The sequence below is a fragment of the Gobius niger genome, assembly GCF_951799975.1.
Source record: "Gobius niger genome assembly, chromosome: 9".
In the NCBI taxonomy this organism is placed as follows: domain Eukaryota; kingdom Metazoa; phylum Chordata; class Actinopteri; order Gobiiformes; family Gobiidae; genus Gobius; species Gobius niger.
Window position 1 is genome coordinate 3,449,435 of NC_136860.1, and position 18,288 is coordinate 3,467,722.

General features: G+C 43.8%; 1 protein-coding gene across 1 annotated transcript in view; it reads right to left on the minus strand.

Annotated features, from left to right (window-relative positions):
* Window positions 1-1,952: 1,952 nt before the first annotated feature.
* LOC306967796 (insulin-like growth factor-binding protein 5) overlaps window positions 1,953-18,288 on the minus strand; it is a 31,003-nt gene continuing 14,667 nt past the window's right edge. Inside the window, exons 2-4 of the mRNA XM_079562985.1 lie at window positions 4,931-5,139; window positions 3,863-3,982; window positions 1,953-2,277 (exon numbers count right to left, since the gene is read on the minus strand). Coding sequence (XP_079419111.1) covers window positions 2,137-2,277; window positions 3,863-3,982; window positions 4,931-5,139 — 470 coding nt within the window. The 3' untranslated portion in view covers window positions 1,953-2,136. The remainder of the gene's footprint in view (window positions 2,278-3,862; window positions 3,983-4,930; window positions 5,140-18,288) is intronic.

The following is an 18,288-nucleotide window of genomic DNA, read 5'->3' on the forward strand; positions in this document are numbered from 1 at the left end:
GTAGTTTAGCTAATCCTCTGCTCCTCCCTGCTAGTCGCTGATTCCTTTGGGGCTTCTGTCTCTATTCAAATATGTTGTATCTTGTATCAGCAGCCGGTTTCTCGTGGAATTTGAGTTCACAAACCCACAGAAATCCATCTTGTCCCTTACCAAAAAAAGGTATGATTGCATGCACTGAAATTGACTTGCTTTTTTGCTTGACTATCCGTGTTTTTCTCAACGTCCAACAATTGTCGACCCATTGTACCAGAACACTTTGCTTTTTTTTTGTATAAACTGAGGAGAAACAAAATCCGCCCTAAAAGGAAGGGGAAGCTCTAGACAGATCAAGAAACAGAAAAGAAATTCCAAAGTTCAGCCGTCAAGTTTTTCGTGCTAATGCTAATTTCGCAAAAGCTTGTCCCTGCAAGGCTTCCGTAGGCGCCTGTAGAAATGACTGTGAAAGTATCGCGATTCTTCGACTCCAGAAACTCCTCATGCCGCCCCCTTTTTATTTACAGTTCCTATGATGCAGATGCAGTTTTGCCCTTCCAGGCCACCGTAGAAGGCACACAGAGATGTTTTTTGATTGACAGACCCTGTACAGACCTTACAGTAATACAGTTTGCGGACGTTTTTTTTTTTGCCATCTTGGTGCGGCTTAGCGGAGCTTTCCCTGCAAATATCCAATAATAACAACTTTTAAAGCAGTACTAAGTAACATGTTTACTTTAATAAATCCTTTCCGTAGTCCCTGTGGGGGTAGTATAAGTGTTTATGGGATGATTGGAGGGTCTTTCATCCCCCCCTGGTGTCTCTGGCCAGAAAGCCATGTTTGCAACTTGACTGCCACCGGACCGGAGCCACCAATACACACTAATGGAATCACGAAGAAGAAGCTAACATGCTAACGGGCAGGGCTAACTGAGGGCTAGCGTCACTTTAAACAGTATTTGCACCCAAGCTTGAGTGAAAAAAAATATTTCCATTGTATAATTCTATTGTATAAACTTGCTACGACACCTGCAGTTGCACATGTGGCCTCTAGGGGCAAGAGTTACTTAGTACTGCTTTAAAAGGTAATACGTCGCGGTTATACGGGAAAACTAGCTTTTTTTTTTACTTCACCGAACGTAAAGAAAACAGGCACAAAACCACACAAATTTTGCCAAGTTGAAGAAACCACAACTCGGCGCTCCAAAAAGGGGATTCGCGCTCTTCTCAACGATTGGACCAAAAGAGCCACCGTAGCACTGTGTGTGTCGCCCTGCAGTGAGTGTCTTTAGGAGGCACGATCGGCAAATCAGGCTATCGCTACATTGTCGGAACACTTTACCAGCATTTAGTTTTCCCCAGTCCATAGATGCACATTATAGGTCGAGAAGATCGAGCGCCAGCAATACTTTTGAGACGAATAACAAACAAAACAAAAGAGAAAAACATGACATTCCTTTAAAGTAGGCTCACTCCAGGGTACGCAAAAAAAAAAAGAAGAAAAGATATCCACACGATCCGCACTGTACAAGCCCCGGGTTTTTAAGTGCTCTGGCTGTAGATAGCGAATTTCTAAAAACTGTTTTGCTGAGACAACTGTGAAGATTTTCCCTTCAAAGACAATCGATTCTCAATCATGACCAGGTTCGACCATTTTTAGGCAGAATTTGGTTTGCTCGTGCCGCCCAAATCCAGTCCAAAACCGGTTCAACCCCGAAAACATTTCTCAAGTCCCCAAATCAATAGACTTTACCTAGATTTTTCTTATAATATTGACATTTTTGCTCCTATTTTACAATATACAAAGCGTTGCATGGTATCCAAAGCTTGTTGTGTTGGAGAATCGGCAGCAGGGGGCGCTGGCTGGCTCACACATAAACAAAGTCTAGTTCCGCTCATTCAGGCGAGTGCTTGGTCGACCACGAAAACGAAACAACAACAAAAAACGAAAAAAAAAATATGGGCAAAAGTCTCAACAATTTCAGCCTGGCGCCGTCGTTTAGAACCTTTCGGAGATCCGTTCAGGTGGGGGGAGGGTTTTTTGCGGGGATTCAGAGTCCGTGGGCGGGGCGTCGGGTCCGTGGTGATGTTTTTTTGTAAAGAGTCCAGGAGTCTTTAGGGATGTACTTGGTGTTTTTTTTCTCTTTAATCCCACGGTCGGAGTCACTCGTTGTTGTTCGTGTTGCTGTTCTCCAGGTCTTTGCACTGAATGTCCCCGCCGCTGTAGTCCGTCCCCGGGAGCTGCACGCCGTATTTGTCCACGCACCAACAGATGCCCCGTTTACGACCGCGGGACGGCTTGCACTGGGGGGGGAGAAGACAAGACACCGGTTAGCGAGCAGAAACAAAGACGGACAACAGCTTCTCGTTAGGGCTGGACAATGAATCGAGATTTAATCAAAATCATGCCATCTTCTTTGGTTGATCTCAATAATGGTCATGGGACTTTGTAATCGTCAGGTTTGCAGCCATTTCCGTGGCAAGAACATCGTCTATTTTTGGACAAGACAATGGTAGATTTTTGTGTGTTAAGTGATACTGGAAGAAAGCGGAAACACTTTATGAGTTCATGCAGGATTTTCATGAATCATGGATGAATTAATGCATGATTTCATGATACATTTATGCATTACTATATTATGACTTCTCAAGAACAGACATGATTACATGTAAGGTTCATGGATGACTTCATCCCTGAATTAAACGTCTAACTACTGACTACTGATTCATCATGATGAGGTTCACATAAGAATACCATGAATTCACTAAAACGGCAATGAAATTACAATTAAATAATCAACCACTCATGATCATGAGGATCATACATGAACAACATAACTCATATGGAGGAAATCTACTTGCAAATTATGAGACAAAAACACAAAGTATAACTTTATAAGATACAGTTTACGGCAGTCATGAAGTTATCATTTGCTAATCCTTAATAGATCATGATTTCATTATGATTATGTTCCCTCAACTAAAGTGATGTCTTTTTGAGTTCTTCATAGAAAAAGCACCAATTATATACACTACAAGTATTACCAAAATATATGTCATTTATACTTCATGATTATGAATAAATCATTAGTTCTTTATTACTTCATTTTGATTGTGTCCCCTCAACTAAAGTGGTGCATTACCCTAAACTTTAACCTACAAAGTTATACTTTGTGACGTTGTCCATAATTTGCAGGTAGATTTCCTCCATATGAGTCATGTTGTTCATGTATGATCCTCATGATCATGATTGGTTGATTACTTTATTGCAATTTCATTGTCGTTTTAGTGAATTCATGGTATTCTTATGTGAACCTCATGATGATGATGAATCATTAAGATTTTCATGTACTTTCATTACAGTAGTTAGACGCTTAATTCAGGGATCAAATCTAGGCATGGGATTGGATCTTTTGGACCCGGGACTGTTGGAGTCACCTCGCATTATGTAACAGGGGCAGATTAAGAAAAGCATTTCAGAGTTTTGCTTGTGTGAATCTGGAAGCTGAAGATCGTGTGTGTGCCGTCAGTCACGCAAAACGACCAAAGATGTTGTTAGCATTTAGCCTCTCCCAGCATATTCCTATGGCTCCAAACGGGGGTGAAGTTAGAAGCGACCACGCTCTTTCGCAAGGCACGCATCAACTCGTCTAAGCTCAGGTAAGAACATATCTCAGTATGGAAAAACGGCCTGTATTGATGATGGGAGAGTGTGACCATTTGCCAAATCCTTCTCCAGCACCATCCCAAAGATTCTCAATGGAGTTCAATTCCATGCTTGAAAATGAAGTCTCCTGCTCCCTGAACCACTCTTTCTCAATGTGAACCCAATGAATCATTCTGAACATTTGCAGTTCTTCAGTGACTTCCTTCTGGCACCAGGACCCACCTGTTTGCGTTTGAAGAAGCCTTTCCTGTCGCAGTTGGGCAGGTACAGCGACAGGGCCATGACTCGAGACGTGTCCTTCATGCCCTGGATGATGCCGTCCAGTTTCCTCCGACAGGGGCCCTGAGCAAAGAGACAACACGGTCACAGTTTTACAACAGTCTGTCAGTCAATGAAGTGAGTCATCTAATGGAACTGAGTCCTGTTGTGTATAAATTATACTTCGTTCACTTGCAAATGTTTTTAGGTAAAAAACGAATTTGTTGTCACTATTCGTCTCATCTTTCAACCATAAAAATGTAAGTCTTTCTCGACACCTTGATGTGGAGGGAGTAAAAAAAGGCTACAAAAAAAAGGGGGGGGGGGAATAAATTAGGTAAAAATGGGGGAATACATCTGTAAAAATTTAGGAAGAAATTTTAAATATTAGTAAAAAATTGGTTAAAAAATGTGGAAATATTTTGGGAAAAATTAGGAACAAATGAAAAAAAGTAATAATACTTGAGAAATAATCTGGTAAAAAAAATGTCAATAAATGAGGAAAAATGGGGGTAAAATAGGGAAGAAATTGGAGAAAACAATAGGAAGAAAATAATTAGGGAGAGACTGGGGAGAGATGAGGAATAAATGAGTGGAATTGTTTGTATATTTTTTTTATTTATTTAATGGTTTGTTTGATGGGACAGTGGATGTTAATGAACATACATGGGTCTCATGCATGTAAACAAGCCACACTGGATCGTAGCCTTGGGCTAATTTCCATCTGTCGTCCCCCATGCGCACTCTCAAACACACTCTCACTCATCCTGGCCTATTGTACATGTTTTTAGTGGGAATAGGGAAACAGGGAATAAATGTGGATGTTTGTTTTCCTGCCTTTTCTGTTCAGGACGATTATATTTTTGAATGACAAAGCAATATTAATTCAGATGTTTGCAATGCATTTTCACATGTTTCTAATGGTTTGCAAAAATATTCCCCCCAAAAATGAGATATTCATTCATTGGGACATTGGGAGGAACAAACTCAAAATCCCATTAAATCTGTCACTCAGAAAGGCTTTTCACTTACAAACTCTGGCTCGTGCTTGTCGATGGGCAGGGGGGAGTAGTCCATCGGGGAGCCCATGGACCTCTGCTTCCCCAGCTTCCGCTTGTGCTCCTTGCGCAGAGCGTGGACCTTTTTGCTGTTGACGATGTCTTTGGGAAGGAGAGGGACTTTGGCCGGCTGCAGCTCCTCCGTGACCTCCGGAGCCACGGGGTCCTCGGGCTCCCGGGACTCTGCACGGAAACACAGAAGAAGAAGAAGAGGCTCGCGGTTAGTGGTAGTTCATGGACGGTTCTTAAAATACTTCTGGTTTACAATTCTAAGACATGAACTAGACTGTTTTTGAGTTACACTGCTGCACTAATCATTACCTAAAACTAAAACATAATCTTCAAATCTATTTCTTTGTGCAAAACCAGTAGTTCAAGTCGATTACATTTGAAATAAGGTTCAGCAAACGCAGGGCCGGCATTCATGGGGGGATATTTCACCTTTTTATATCGGAGAAAAGCAAAATCCATCACCTGAAAACGACTAATCTTGGCAAACATGACATTAAATCATGAACTTAATCTTTAAAACAATCCAAACTTGTCCCTAAAGAAGCTGTCGAGCCCATTTCCATACCCCACAGATTGAGAAAGAGTGGGAAGTAAAAAGTCCTGCACTCCTGAGTCTGCAGTGCACTGGAGCAAATGTTGAGAGGAGGCCAGACAACAGGGGGCAATGTTGTCGCAACTTTGCACCCACAGCGACCGCTGGGTCAGAAATATCCATCTCTCCACTCACCGCTGACAACATGGAGCGATCTGGAGCAAACAAAGGCCATTGTGGTCGGGGAGTTTGCAAAAACCAGCAGCAAATACATGAACATGCATACAGAAGAAAGACAAGCGTTCTTTGCAATCCGGGACGCGAGAAAGACACTAAACCAGGGACAAAACCAGGCGAAAACTGAACAAAATGACCATCTTCAATCAGATAAATGACTTTGAATGACTTGAATAGAGAAGAATGGAAGAGAAGATAGAAATGCTGATGGAACAAGCAGAAATCCCACTTGGCAAATTAACTTTTGAAAAATAAATCTAAGTCTAAGTAAATGATACAAAAGAGTGACCAAATAAGACCAAGTGTGCTCGTTCCATTGGCAGTAAAACATTTGTATTTCATCTTATCATGGCAGTCTCCGAAAAATCTCCGCAACATCTCGGACTGATGGCATTCAAAGGGTCAGTCTCACCGGCCTGGAGACTAGTGTGAGACAAGAGTCGCCGCAGGTCATGGAGATGTCTCCGAGGGCTGGCAATAGGTTGAGTCTCCAGGTAGTCTCCGCTGAGTCTCTGCATGGTCTCTGAGGTACTGGCGGCCTCAAGCAGCTGAGGCAAACTGGGAAAAATGCCATCTTAAATGTGCTTGAAATAAGATGTTGGTTTTGAGTGGGTTTGAAATAAGTCTGCCAATGGAACAAGCATGAATTCACTTAAAATAAGAGAAATTAACTTGAACAATTGAAATATGACAAAAAAGACAAATCTGTCGAGTTCCATTGGCAATCGTATTATAAGAACAATTATAAGAACAATTTCTGATAATTCAAGCACTTTTAAGTTATTTTTGTCTAAGATAAGATTTCATTTTTGTCTCAGAGATCTGTCTTATACCAAGGAGATCTCAGAGAGTCTCCTTGAGATCTCCTTGGTAGACTTCTCAGAGACCATGCATGTCCCCATGCAGTCTCAGCTAAAATCAAGCTTTTACTGTTACTACTTGGGAACTCGCCTCATCTCCACGGGACGTCAGAGACAACTCAACTAAACTCGTCTCCAACTGGAAAAAATGAATTCTTATCTGAGACAAAAATGACTTAAAAGTGCTTGAAATAAGACTTTTAGTGCTGCTTTTGATACGGTTTTGACTCGACTTGAAACAAGATTGCCAATGGAACTAGACAGATTTTTCTTGTCTTTGACCATTTTGTCTCATTTCAGGGTTTTTTTTGTCTTATTTTAAGCATTCAAGTTAATTTGTCTTATTTTGAGCAAATTAATGCTTGTTCCATTGGCAATCTTATTTCAAGACGAGTCGAAACCTTGTCAAAATCAGCATTAAAAGTCTTCTTTCAAGTAGAAATCAAGCTATTTTTCTAAGATAAGATGGCATTTTTTCCAGTGGTGAAAGAGGCCCTTAAAGGAACAGGCCACCGTTTTCACACACTGAGATATGTTCTTACCCGAGCTTAGACAAGTTGTAACTGTCTGGTCTGTGTCCGTGCCCTCAGTCACGCAAAACGACCAAAGATGTTGTTTGCATTTAGCCTCTCCCAAAGTATTCCTATAGCTCCAAACGGGGTGAAGTTTAAGCTCAGGTATCTCAGTGTGTAAAAACGGTGGCCTGTTCCTTTAAGACCAGACCAAATCTACTCAAACTTTAGCTTCAATCTCTTCATGCAAGTATAAAACTGAACTTTCACTGTGGTTTGCAGAGAACTGTGTGATGTCCGTCCATGATCCTGCAGCTCTGCTCTTGGCTTGACGTGCTCCTTAACCCTTTATGCAAACAGTGGAGGACTTTTAAAAGCCCCGGCGCTGCATTAGGCCCAGGTTTAGTCTAAACAGCGGCGCTTCAGCTGGCTCCCCCCCCCCCGTCTCTTCTCCACCCCCCGCCACCCTCCCTCCCTCTCTCCCTCTTGTGCCGCTGTGTAAACAAACTGAGGGCCGCATTTTGGGGGCCCCCGCCGCCCGAGACCTGCACCTGCCCCGAGATTTACGAGCGGAGAGAAAGGAGCGAGCACAGGCGCTCAGCTGGAGCAAAGACTTTCAGTTTCAAACAGGAGCTGAAGACTTACACCAGCTCCTCATAAGGAAGTGTGTGGATTTTTTTAATATCTAATTCCTCCACTCGGCAAATCGCTGCACAAACTCGTCCCAAATATAGAAATACCAAGGAGCTCAGAGGCGACCGGTGAAAAATGCTGCTAATTTGTGGCTAAAGGACAAGGACACTTTAGATAAGCCCGGGATTTACTGAAACGGTAAACACGGACTTGGAGCCTTCGTGTTTCCGGGACATGGCTCGTCATTGGTGCAAGAGGATCGACTTGCACTGTTGGTGATTTGACCAAGAAAGGACCATTTTACACAAATTCACTCTTTCTTGATGGAGATTTTTGTCTGTGATCCAAAAGAATTTCCTCGGGGCACAGTAAAGTTTGAGAGAAGGGCATCTGTCTCAAAATGTAGGTAAAAATCCATATTGCACTTCTTCATGCTCTAGGGCCAGGCGCAAAAAGCGTCTTGTACACTATAATAAGTGTTTCCTTGAATAAAAGCAATAAAATTGAGTTAATTGGTTGCACTTGCCTTTTTGCTTTCACACAAATTACTTTTCAACATCTTCAGTTTCAGTTTTGGTCCGGGCATTTGGACACAATTGGGCACAAGGGGGCGCCCTTCCAACCTTCTCAGTGTAAATGTGAATGGACTTTCTTCAGAGTGAGACTTTAGGTCAGACTCCATGAGTGACAGAAACATGAGGCTAAATACAGTGAGCTCTTTTACTGTTTCCAGTAAAAAGGCTGAGGCCTCATTGCTCCTCAGTCACAGACTGAGAAGTGAAGAAGGAAGTCATGGAGATTCTGCTTCAGACAGAACATCCATACTTCTGCTTCTGGAAACACTTATTATAGTGTATGTAAGAAATAAAAGACAGGCGTGAGAGTTTGGATTTTGAATTGGCTGGGAGCTCCCTCCTCAGGAAGTTTTGAGTGAAAACAAGCTTTCATTTTCAGTCAACGGCAGGCTAAAGAGTCAATGGCGCTTGAGCAGAAGAACACAAAACTTCCAAAGTGAACGGGATCATTCAAAACTGTGTGAATGAAGAAGAACAACTAAAACTTTGCATGAAATGTCTCCTTTTTAGAGGGTTGGGAATAGATATACAGACCAGGCCCACCTTAATGTACCCATAGGCTTAAACAGAATTGTAGACCTACACCCCCTCATCAGCGCAAACCGTAACCCAAACCCTAACCCTAAATCCCACAAAAACTACTCCTACATGTATTCCTCTGGGCCAGGTAGGGCGGGGCTACTCCAGGTACACACATTCACACAATCATCGCATACGGTCAGTCATGCTGCAAAGTGATTGACAAGAAAATCACCTTTTTTTTTTCTTTTTTTTTTCTTAATTCTGATAGGCCCTTGACTGGTAGGCCCCTTGGCTCCAGCCCCTGCTCACCCATTGGATAAGGTGGCTCTAATAGAGACGCCTGGCCTAGCACGGGGAAGGAAGTCATTTTCACACACAAATTCAAGTCAAAACCGGGTCATTATGAATTGTTTTACAGAGAATATTGCCCACTAGGAGTGAAAACAACGGCACTTGAAGTTAGCAGTTAGCTTATAGCATGAAGCTAACAGTAGATTTATGGGCTGTTGAACCACTTTGCTCCTGTCTCTGTATCTTCATTTGGTAAACACATCCATAACTGAGCATTTGTTCAAGTAGTGGTGGAGGAACAGGTGAAAGAGCTGTTCTTCTGACTGTGACCTTATATGGGCGTTCGATGGCGTCTGTGTCTATGCTGATAACCTGGACGTAACATTAACTGTAGCCAACTATAAAACATTTGTCCAGTAAGTTTACAAAAAGTCTAGTCTCAAAAAGCTGCTGTAAAACCTTTCTGAGCCAATATTAGTCCATGGATTTATCATCTTTCCACCTCCTCGTCGTTACCACACTAACGAGGCTTATATGTCAACATCTAGCATCGACGCGCACGACGGGACCTCGGCGCGATCTGTCGTATCCTGTATCTGGGTCTCCCCTGCCCTCCCCGGCCCGAGGAGGTTGTCTGAGGCCACAGGGAGCTGCCCCCCTTGGGCTTAGCTGTCCCGGAGTTATTATAGACCGATAGACTCTCTCCGAGCCGCCGTGCCAGGGGATGACCCGGGTATTTTTATCTGACAGGGAAACCACACGGAGAAATGTGTCTATGGCCAGAAAAGCCTCCGCAAAACGGGCAGGACTGTGGGCCTCATTCAGGATGACGGGCAATCATCTACAACATGCACGATAGGGTAAAGTAAGAAGTCTGAAACACATGCAGCTGCAGTTTTGGCAGACAAGTTTTTTGTTCAAAAGTTGCACAATGTTTCCAAACTGGTTATGAATATTAATCAAAACCGTGCATTGGGAAACATCATTATAATGAACTTTCCTTTGAAAATAAAACTTAGTTTGATCTTTTCAGTCCCCTTAAGTACCCCCTGCTAAGTGCTCAAGTACCCCCGACTCTTTGCAGTGTGTTCAACTTTGCAATAAGGTTAGCATGAACAAACTAATAAGTACTATTTTTTGTACTTAACCTCTTAAACCCCACTTAAAGGGACAATATGGAGTTTAAACATGTTAAAATTATGTATTTTCATCCCCTACTTGTTCCAGCAACGTCCTAATGTGTAGAATCAGACCTATTCACCTCAACTGCCTCTAAAATCCTGCATGGTCACTCAAAAAGGTGCTAAAGCAGTGCTAAGTAGCTCATGCCCCCAGAGGCCATAAGCGCAACTGCAGGTGTCGTAGCATGTTACGTTTTTTTACTCGTTATTTATCCGCGAGAGTAAATACTACGCTGACAGAAAAGACAAAGGGAAAGAGGGATATTGTTCATCCAATTACACTATGGAATATTTTTTTCACTCAAACTATTTAAGTGGCGCTAGCCCGCGGTTAGCTTTGCCTGTCTTTGTGATTCCATTAGTGTGTATTGGTGGCTCCGGTCCGGTGGAAGTCAAGTTGCAATTGTGGTTTTCTGGCCAGAGACACCAGGGGAGATGAAAGACCCCCCCAATCATCCCGATCATCATCATTAAGGTAAACAAGGTACTGCTTTAATTCGGGTCCGAAGTGCCGTGTATAGAAGCTGCAGGTACGCGTAAGACCTGAGGTGGCAGTAGTGAGTATAAAATGGCCAACTTGCATCTGGCCTCTTTAAGATTTGAACAATGCCAAACTGGAGGAAATGTGCTCGGCTCTGTCCAAACTCTCATGCCCCGCACCGCTGCGACGGACATTTGTTTTATTTTTATGGTGAATATCTGCAGCGTTTATGGCAAGTAAAAGAAAAAGAAAAATGCCCATTCACGCTGCACCGCACTCAAACGACAGATGAGTCAACGTTATTAAAACATTGGCTGCATTTGAACATTTTTGTGACTCCGCGTCCTCCAGACATGTGCGTCAGCCCCAGAGACACCCGCCTGCCCACAGCTCCAGCCCCCAGTGTTTTTCTCATTCCATTATTCAGCCTCTTCATTCAAGGATCCACATCAAACGGACGCCTCCCCATAAAGCTGCGCCGTCCGGACACTCGCGACGCGCAACAGTACTGTACGCGGCTTTTACGGCCTCGTATTTATAGAAGTCGCGGGCCCTTTGGATTAATTAATGTCTGAGAACGCTCTTTGGTCCAAGGGCCGGACTCTGCCAAGGCACGAGGCGAGAGATTCATTTAGAACGATGTGCCCCTCCCCCTCCCCCCTTTCCCCTCACACTCCTGTCTCTCTTTAAAGCCGCTCAGTGTAACGTTTCAACGAAAAACTAGAGCATTTATTTCATCTCGAGTGTTTTCGACAATAAAACTGGGGGTCACACACGCTCTAATCCTGAGGCCACCGTGATCCAATGGCCTGAGAACGATGAGAAAGAAGAGTTATGTTTGCCAATGACTTCACGCAAACATAGTGCAAACTTAAAGGAACAGGCCACAGTTTTTCCATACTGAGATATGTTCTTACCTGAGCTTAGACGAGTTGATGCGTAACTGTCTGGTCTTTGTGCGTGCGCTCAGTCACGCAAAGACACCGAAGATGCTGTTAGCATTTAGCCTCTCCTCCTCTGCTCTATGGGGCCAAACGGGGGTGAAGTTGGCAGTAGGGCTGGGTACCGTTAAACGGTTCCGACTTGGTACCGACAGGAAAGCTCGAGTAGGGGGTGGAGTCGAAGTTTTCAGTGCTTTTCCTCTCCAAAATAAATCAATAAATGATCCGAGGTGAGTCTGAAAAAGCCTGAACTCATGAGCAGCTTCAGCACAAATGCAGATGTTTTCTTAAAGCGAAGCAAAACTTTAACTTACAAACACTTTAGTCGTTATCAGAGATGGCAGAGCCGCGGACTGAGCCAGGACTAAACCTGGACTTACAGTAAAAAGGTTCAAAACCAGGACTAAACCAGGACTGAATAAGAAACTAGACTCTTAGACAAAGAGAAAAGCAGCTTTAGCTTTAGCTTTAGCCTCACGGAGCCTGACGTTACTGCTGTTGTTACTAAACTTACACTGGAGCATTTGGAATCAAAGATTGTTTGTGGATAAAGTGAGCGCTCACTCTGCATTAGCCATTTTTGGGTGAGCGCTCTCACTATTGTGGAACGGCTCAGTGTGTTTAGAAAAGTTTATCTGAAGTAAACGGTGCCTGATGTGGATGTCCAAACTCTCTTTTTATCAACGCTTAAGTGTGAATTCTGTTCAAATAACATAGGTATTGACAAAAGCACAGTTAAGGCTAAAATATCGGGGGGGTATCGGGGGGGAAAAAAAGGTACGTTTCCCTATTTAAATACGGTTACATGAGCGATTATCCAAGAGATCCAAGATGATCCAAGTATAGTAATGTAAGGCGTAGTAATATCTTAGGAGCACTTTGACTTTACTGTGCGGACGTCGAAGTGCTCCTAAGATGTTACTACACCTTGTTATATAGTACCTCTTTTTATCCGCTTCAAAAATGGACATGTTTAATTTTGTGTGACTGGACTTGGATCGCGTAACTACTCACGTAACCGTATTTAAATAGGGAAAACATTTGGCCCTATAGAGGAGAGGAGGAGAGGCTAAATGCTAACAACATCTTTGGTCTTTGTACGTGACTGAGCGCACGCGTAAAGACAGGTACTCATCAACTCGTCTGAGCTCAGGTAAGAACATATCTCAGGATGGAAAAACGGTGGCCTGTTCCTTTAAGTTCAGTTCCTGTTTTGGTGGAGGCGTAGAGGCTGCAGGGGCGGAGCAGAGAAACTCAGGGTCTGGGGGCACCAACAGGGCTCACAGCTGCCCTGGGCGGTGATTCAAAAGGATTCTACAATGCCAAAAGATCCAGCGTTGTGTTAGTTTTTCACCCAGATCTTGTACTGATGATGGGAGAGTGTGAACACTGGGCAAAGCCGTCTCCAGCACATCCCAAAGATTCTCCACTGGGGTTAAGATCTGGACTCTGAGCCCCATGAATCCTGGCATCGTCATCTTGGAATATGCCAGTGCCATCAGGGAGGAAGAAATCTGCTGCGACTCCGACGGCTTCACTTTGATAACTCGGCCTCGTTTTATGACGGTAAAGGTCGTACGTTTGCTCTTCTATAGCAACAAACAACCTGGAATGTTCCCCAGTGTTTCTGTAATAACTTTTCTCACACAACGGGCAACTTTTGGGCTCATTTTTTGTGTAAAGTTGTCAGCGAAAGCATGTGATTGAATGTCTCTTTCTCCTCTCTCACTGCCCTCCCCTTTAAGAACCCCGGCCCCAGACTCTCACGCTGTGTCGGGCCCTTTGAACATCCCGCCGAGTCTCGCTGCCTCTGGGTGAACTTTGGAGCGTGTTTAGTCATTAGGCATCGCAGTAAACAAAGTGAAAAAGGAGTTTGTGAATTTGTGAAGAATTTCCTCTCACATCCATTCACGAAAAGACCAGCACAACGGTCTGCAGATCATCTGGTAAAGTCTCGGTTTAGACCTGGTTTCGACTGGCTTTATTCTGTGTGTTTTTAAATCTGGAGCTGGCTTCGTTTCCCACCCGGCCTTTCTGTGTGAAGTCTGCATGTTCTCCCTGCGCAGGCTTCCTCCGGTTGCTCCTTCCACTAAAACATGTACAATCGGTTAATCCTCCGGCCAGGTTGATACTGATTAGTCTGGCTCCACACCTGGAGACGGGTCCCCGAGCGCCGGCCTACACTGCTCCTCCAGGAGGTCGTCCCAGCAGCTTTGAGGACGGGCAGAGAACGAATTTCCCTACTGGCATTAATAAAGTGTAACTTCACTTAAAGGGACTATACAGAGTTTAAAAATGTTAAACTACGTATTTTCCTCCCCCTACATGTTCCAGCCATGTCCTAATTCACCACAACTGCCTCTAAAATCCTGCACCGTCACTCAGAAAGGTGTTACTTCGGGTCCGTCATGCATGAGCTTCATATAGAAGCTGCAGTTACACATAAGACCTGAGGTGGCAGTAGTGAGTATAAAATGACCAACTTGCATATAGTCTCATCTAGTCATACATTTAATGACAACATTTCTTTTGACGACCGAAAGGCCACACAGATGTTTTTGGCTTGTTGTTGTTTTGGTGGCACAGTGGCGCAGCGGTTAGCACTTATGCTCGAAGGTCCCGGGTTTGATTCCTGGCCAGATGGGGCCTTTCTGTGTAGAATGTGCATGTTCTCCCTGTCTCTGCGTAGGTTTCCCCTGCTACTTAAAACATGTACAATAGGACAAGATGAATGAGAGTGTGTGTCTACATGCAGGTAGACACGTATGTTCATTAACACGCACTGTCCTGACCAACAACACCAACTATACTAATAAATATACAAATAAACACATACAAACTGAAAAACACTCAGGGAGAGCGAAGAGTCAGTGAAAATGACAATCAAAGAGGAACAAGGTGAAATGCGAACAAGATTACTAGATAAATTATGTACAAAGAGTAAAAAACGTTTTAAAAAGCGGCAACAAAACAGACCCCGTCCGAAACGAGCAGATTGGTCAGAGGACTAACGCCAAACCGGACGTGCGTCAGTGTCCGCCATGATAAGAAGCCTCCGAATTGGGCTGTCACTTCGGAAGGAGTTAGCAAAGGAGCCTCAATGCTAACTATCATAGCTACTTTAGCATAGGGACCACTGATGCTAACTCACCGGTGATTAGGAGCTATGTGCCATCCCATAAGCCTGTGGTTCCCAACGTTTTTTGTCTTTCGTACCCCTTTGGCCTTTCAGTGGTCAACCGTGTACCCCCTACCTCAAGGGTGTTACAGTTTATTTAGAAAGTAAATTTGTAAGAAAAAGGGCAATGTTGCAGTCAAAATAAACCTACAATTCTCCCAAAGCAACACATTTTACTGAAAAATATAGCTTTTCCTACAAAAAATTATGTTACATTTTCCCCTTTTTTTCAATCTGAAATAGTTCCAAGTACCCCCTGCTAGGTCCTCGAGTATCCCCGCACCCCTGGTTGGAAAACACTGCCATAAGCCACTGCCATAAGCTCTCCTTAAATGACTTTATTTGGACACTATGTTGTTGCATATCCAATACAGTTGGTGGCGGCATGCACTTTTGTTTGCCTGCAGTCTGCCAATAACCTTAAAGAAGAAGAACAGCTATCGGTGATGTCACTTCCCCTTCCTCTGAGTAAGGACGGTCGAATTGGGCAAATGCTGCTGAAGCTAAAGTTCACTAACTGCATAGAGATCTAACAGTTGACCCCATGAAAGGTTAAGGGTCAGGAGCTATAGGGTTAAGCCCACATTTGATTTGCTTATTCTTATAGATCACTGACGCCGGTCTAAATAAGTGCGATTCCTTTGCAGGTCCGCCCTGATTCACTTCCCCGTCTCACAAAGCTGCAAACAGCGAATCGCGATGCGCCACAAACGACTCTGCGCTTCCTCCGACTTTCACGGCTCACAAACGCGCAGCTCTTTAAGCCCGAAACAATGGGCGTCTGGACTTCCTTCTTGCAAACTCATCAGATGACAGGCCGCTCCCGTCAGGTTTTCCATGCTGCGGGCGACTCGCTCGTAAAGAAAAAAAAAGAAAAAGGGGTTAGTGCCTCTGTGTCTAAAGCCAAGTGTCTCGGGACGAGCGCCAAGAGGGTTCGTCTCGAGCCATTCAGCGCCGTCCAAAATCTCGATATCGAAACCTCTTACCTCAGCGCGGGACGGGCGGCGAGAGGCGCACCTGACACCGCCGCCTTTAAAAATTTACATCCCGGGACAATTAAGCTTCATGAATACGGCTTGTGAGAGGGATCAGTCCGAGGGGGGGGGGCTTATGCTGCTCGAGTTTGCAACAAAGATTTATGCACCAAGAGACACAAACATATGGAGGTTTTTGATTCTGAAAGGTTTCTAGTTAGTTTTGTCCCTCAGTATATTGTAAAAACACCATCTGAAGTCTTTTTGTGAACCAGCAGCTGTTTCTTCATTACCACCATTCATTAAGTTGTAAAACGTGCACAAAACCTCATCCCTGTGAAGAACTATGATGTCAGAAATGTGACAGCAAACAGTTTTCCTTAACAGTTTCCAAACACTTTTCCTTACTAACTTAAAACTCATAAATCAAAATAATCCTGAATTCATCAAAAGAATAATTTCACAGACAATGAAGGAGCAGTTGTGTACATTTAGGGTTCGCTGTTATGTTTCTAGTTTCTAAGACTATGTGTGAGTGAAACCCAACTTACATCACATTTACAGTTCCTAACCCTGACCCCTGACCCCACGGCTAAGTAACAGTTTAAGATGTTAGTTGTAATTAGAATAATAATGTCTAACACTTGTATAGCACTTTACAAACGACAAGTTTCTGTCGTTATTATTCATGCTATTGTAGCCACAGCTGCCCCTGGGGTAGACTGATGTAGTAGGGATCGAACCCTGGACCTTCTAGCTGTGAAGCAGAGGTGCTAACCCAGGGGTCACCAACCGTTTAAGAGCCGAGGGCTATTTTAAGAACATTAAGTTGTTCAAGGGCTACCAGTTAAAATAATATCTCAAATACTTAAAGTTAAACTGAGGGCCGCACATAATGTAAAGGACTGTGGCCTCATAAATAACAGCTGACACTTGTTGTGCTTCATCAGCCTGTGTCACATGTTTCTCAAAGTGCTGCATAAAGTCATTATTCACTCACGCCACATTCAATGGCAGTTAATCACTACTGTAGCCACAGCCGCCGTGGGGCAGACTGACCATTTACCACGTGGCTATAATATGCTGTTTATATCCTGCTCTCTTATTATGTCAGTGCCCTCTGCTGGACAAGTGTGGAATTCTTTTCGTTTTAAAATTTAAGCTGCCCCCTAGTGGCTGGAGTGAGCAAACTGGTTATGGAATGGGCTAGAGACTTACTTTTTTTCCACATTAAATCATCTCGCGGGCCGCATCTGGACCATGACACATGTGACATAGACAATTAGGCATATTACATGACAAATTCATGCTTTTAAACAAGAACACAAGAGTCGTGGTCCAAACTCATTCCTAACTCTACAACATCACTAACATCCACAACTTTCAGGCAGCAACACTAACACATTAAGGTAAACAACAATAACCACCATCTATAAAAAGGCTTCAGGATAAGATGCACAGCACACAAAGGTCTTCTTCATAAACGTCGACTTTAAAGACTGTAAAACTCAGACAGGGTGGATGTTCAGTGTACCAGGACAACGTGGAGGTCAGGAGCAGATCAGAGCAGGACAATCGAGAACCATCACCGGACTCTTAAACTGAATATTTAAACAGAGGCCTGAGAAAAGCGAGGTTTCTGGGTCACGGAGGCGACGGCGTCACCTTCAGGGCCACGGCAAAAGTTCAACCTTCCAACAATCATCTGAACTCGGAAATGAACCGCATGTTTCATTCCTTAAAGTTGGCAACGTTCCATCGGACCAATGAGGGGAAACTGGATCCAAGACAAGCTCTTCTGAAATGTGGAGTGAGGCTGAAGCAGAACCTCGTCTCTGAACTTCGGACTCTCATTAAGCAGTGATTCATCGGTGAAATCCTAACGTCCGGTGGCCTTTTCGCTGGAATGCCTCGGCCGCCGTTTTTCCATGGACGATGTGCACGGCAAGAAATGATTCCCCCGCAATCAAAAAGTTTCCTGCGTTTCTCTGCGCGCCGCGGAAACACGGCCCGGGACAATAAAAAAAAGGATCAAACGCGAGAAACAAAACGTCAGGCATTCGAGAAATCCGACGGTTTCACGGCTTCCTCTGCGCCGCCCAAAACAAACACGGGGTTAATTCGGGCAAAAGGGGGCGGAGTCTGAGATCACAGGCAAAACAAACAAAAACAATGCAGTCGCAGAATGAGTTTATGTGGAGATTAGTTCCTGCTTCAGATCCGAGACACTGAAGAAAGGGTCAAATTAAAGTCTAAAAAATGAACGTCTTAAGGCCGGGACGCAGCACAAAAGCTCCACTCCATTGTTTTCAATGAGACCACACATGCAGATAGAAACAGGTCACCGTTTATTCAAAGTTAAGGCTTTTTAATGCCTCAAATGCAACAAACCAAAAAGGGAAA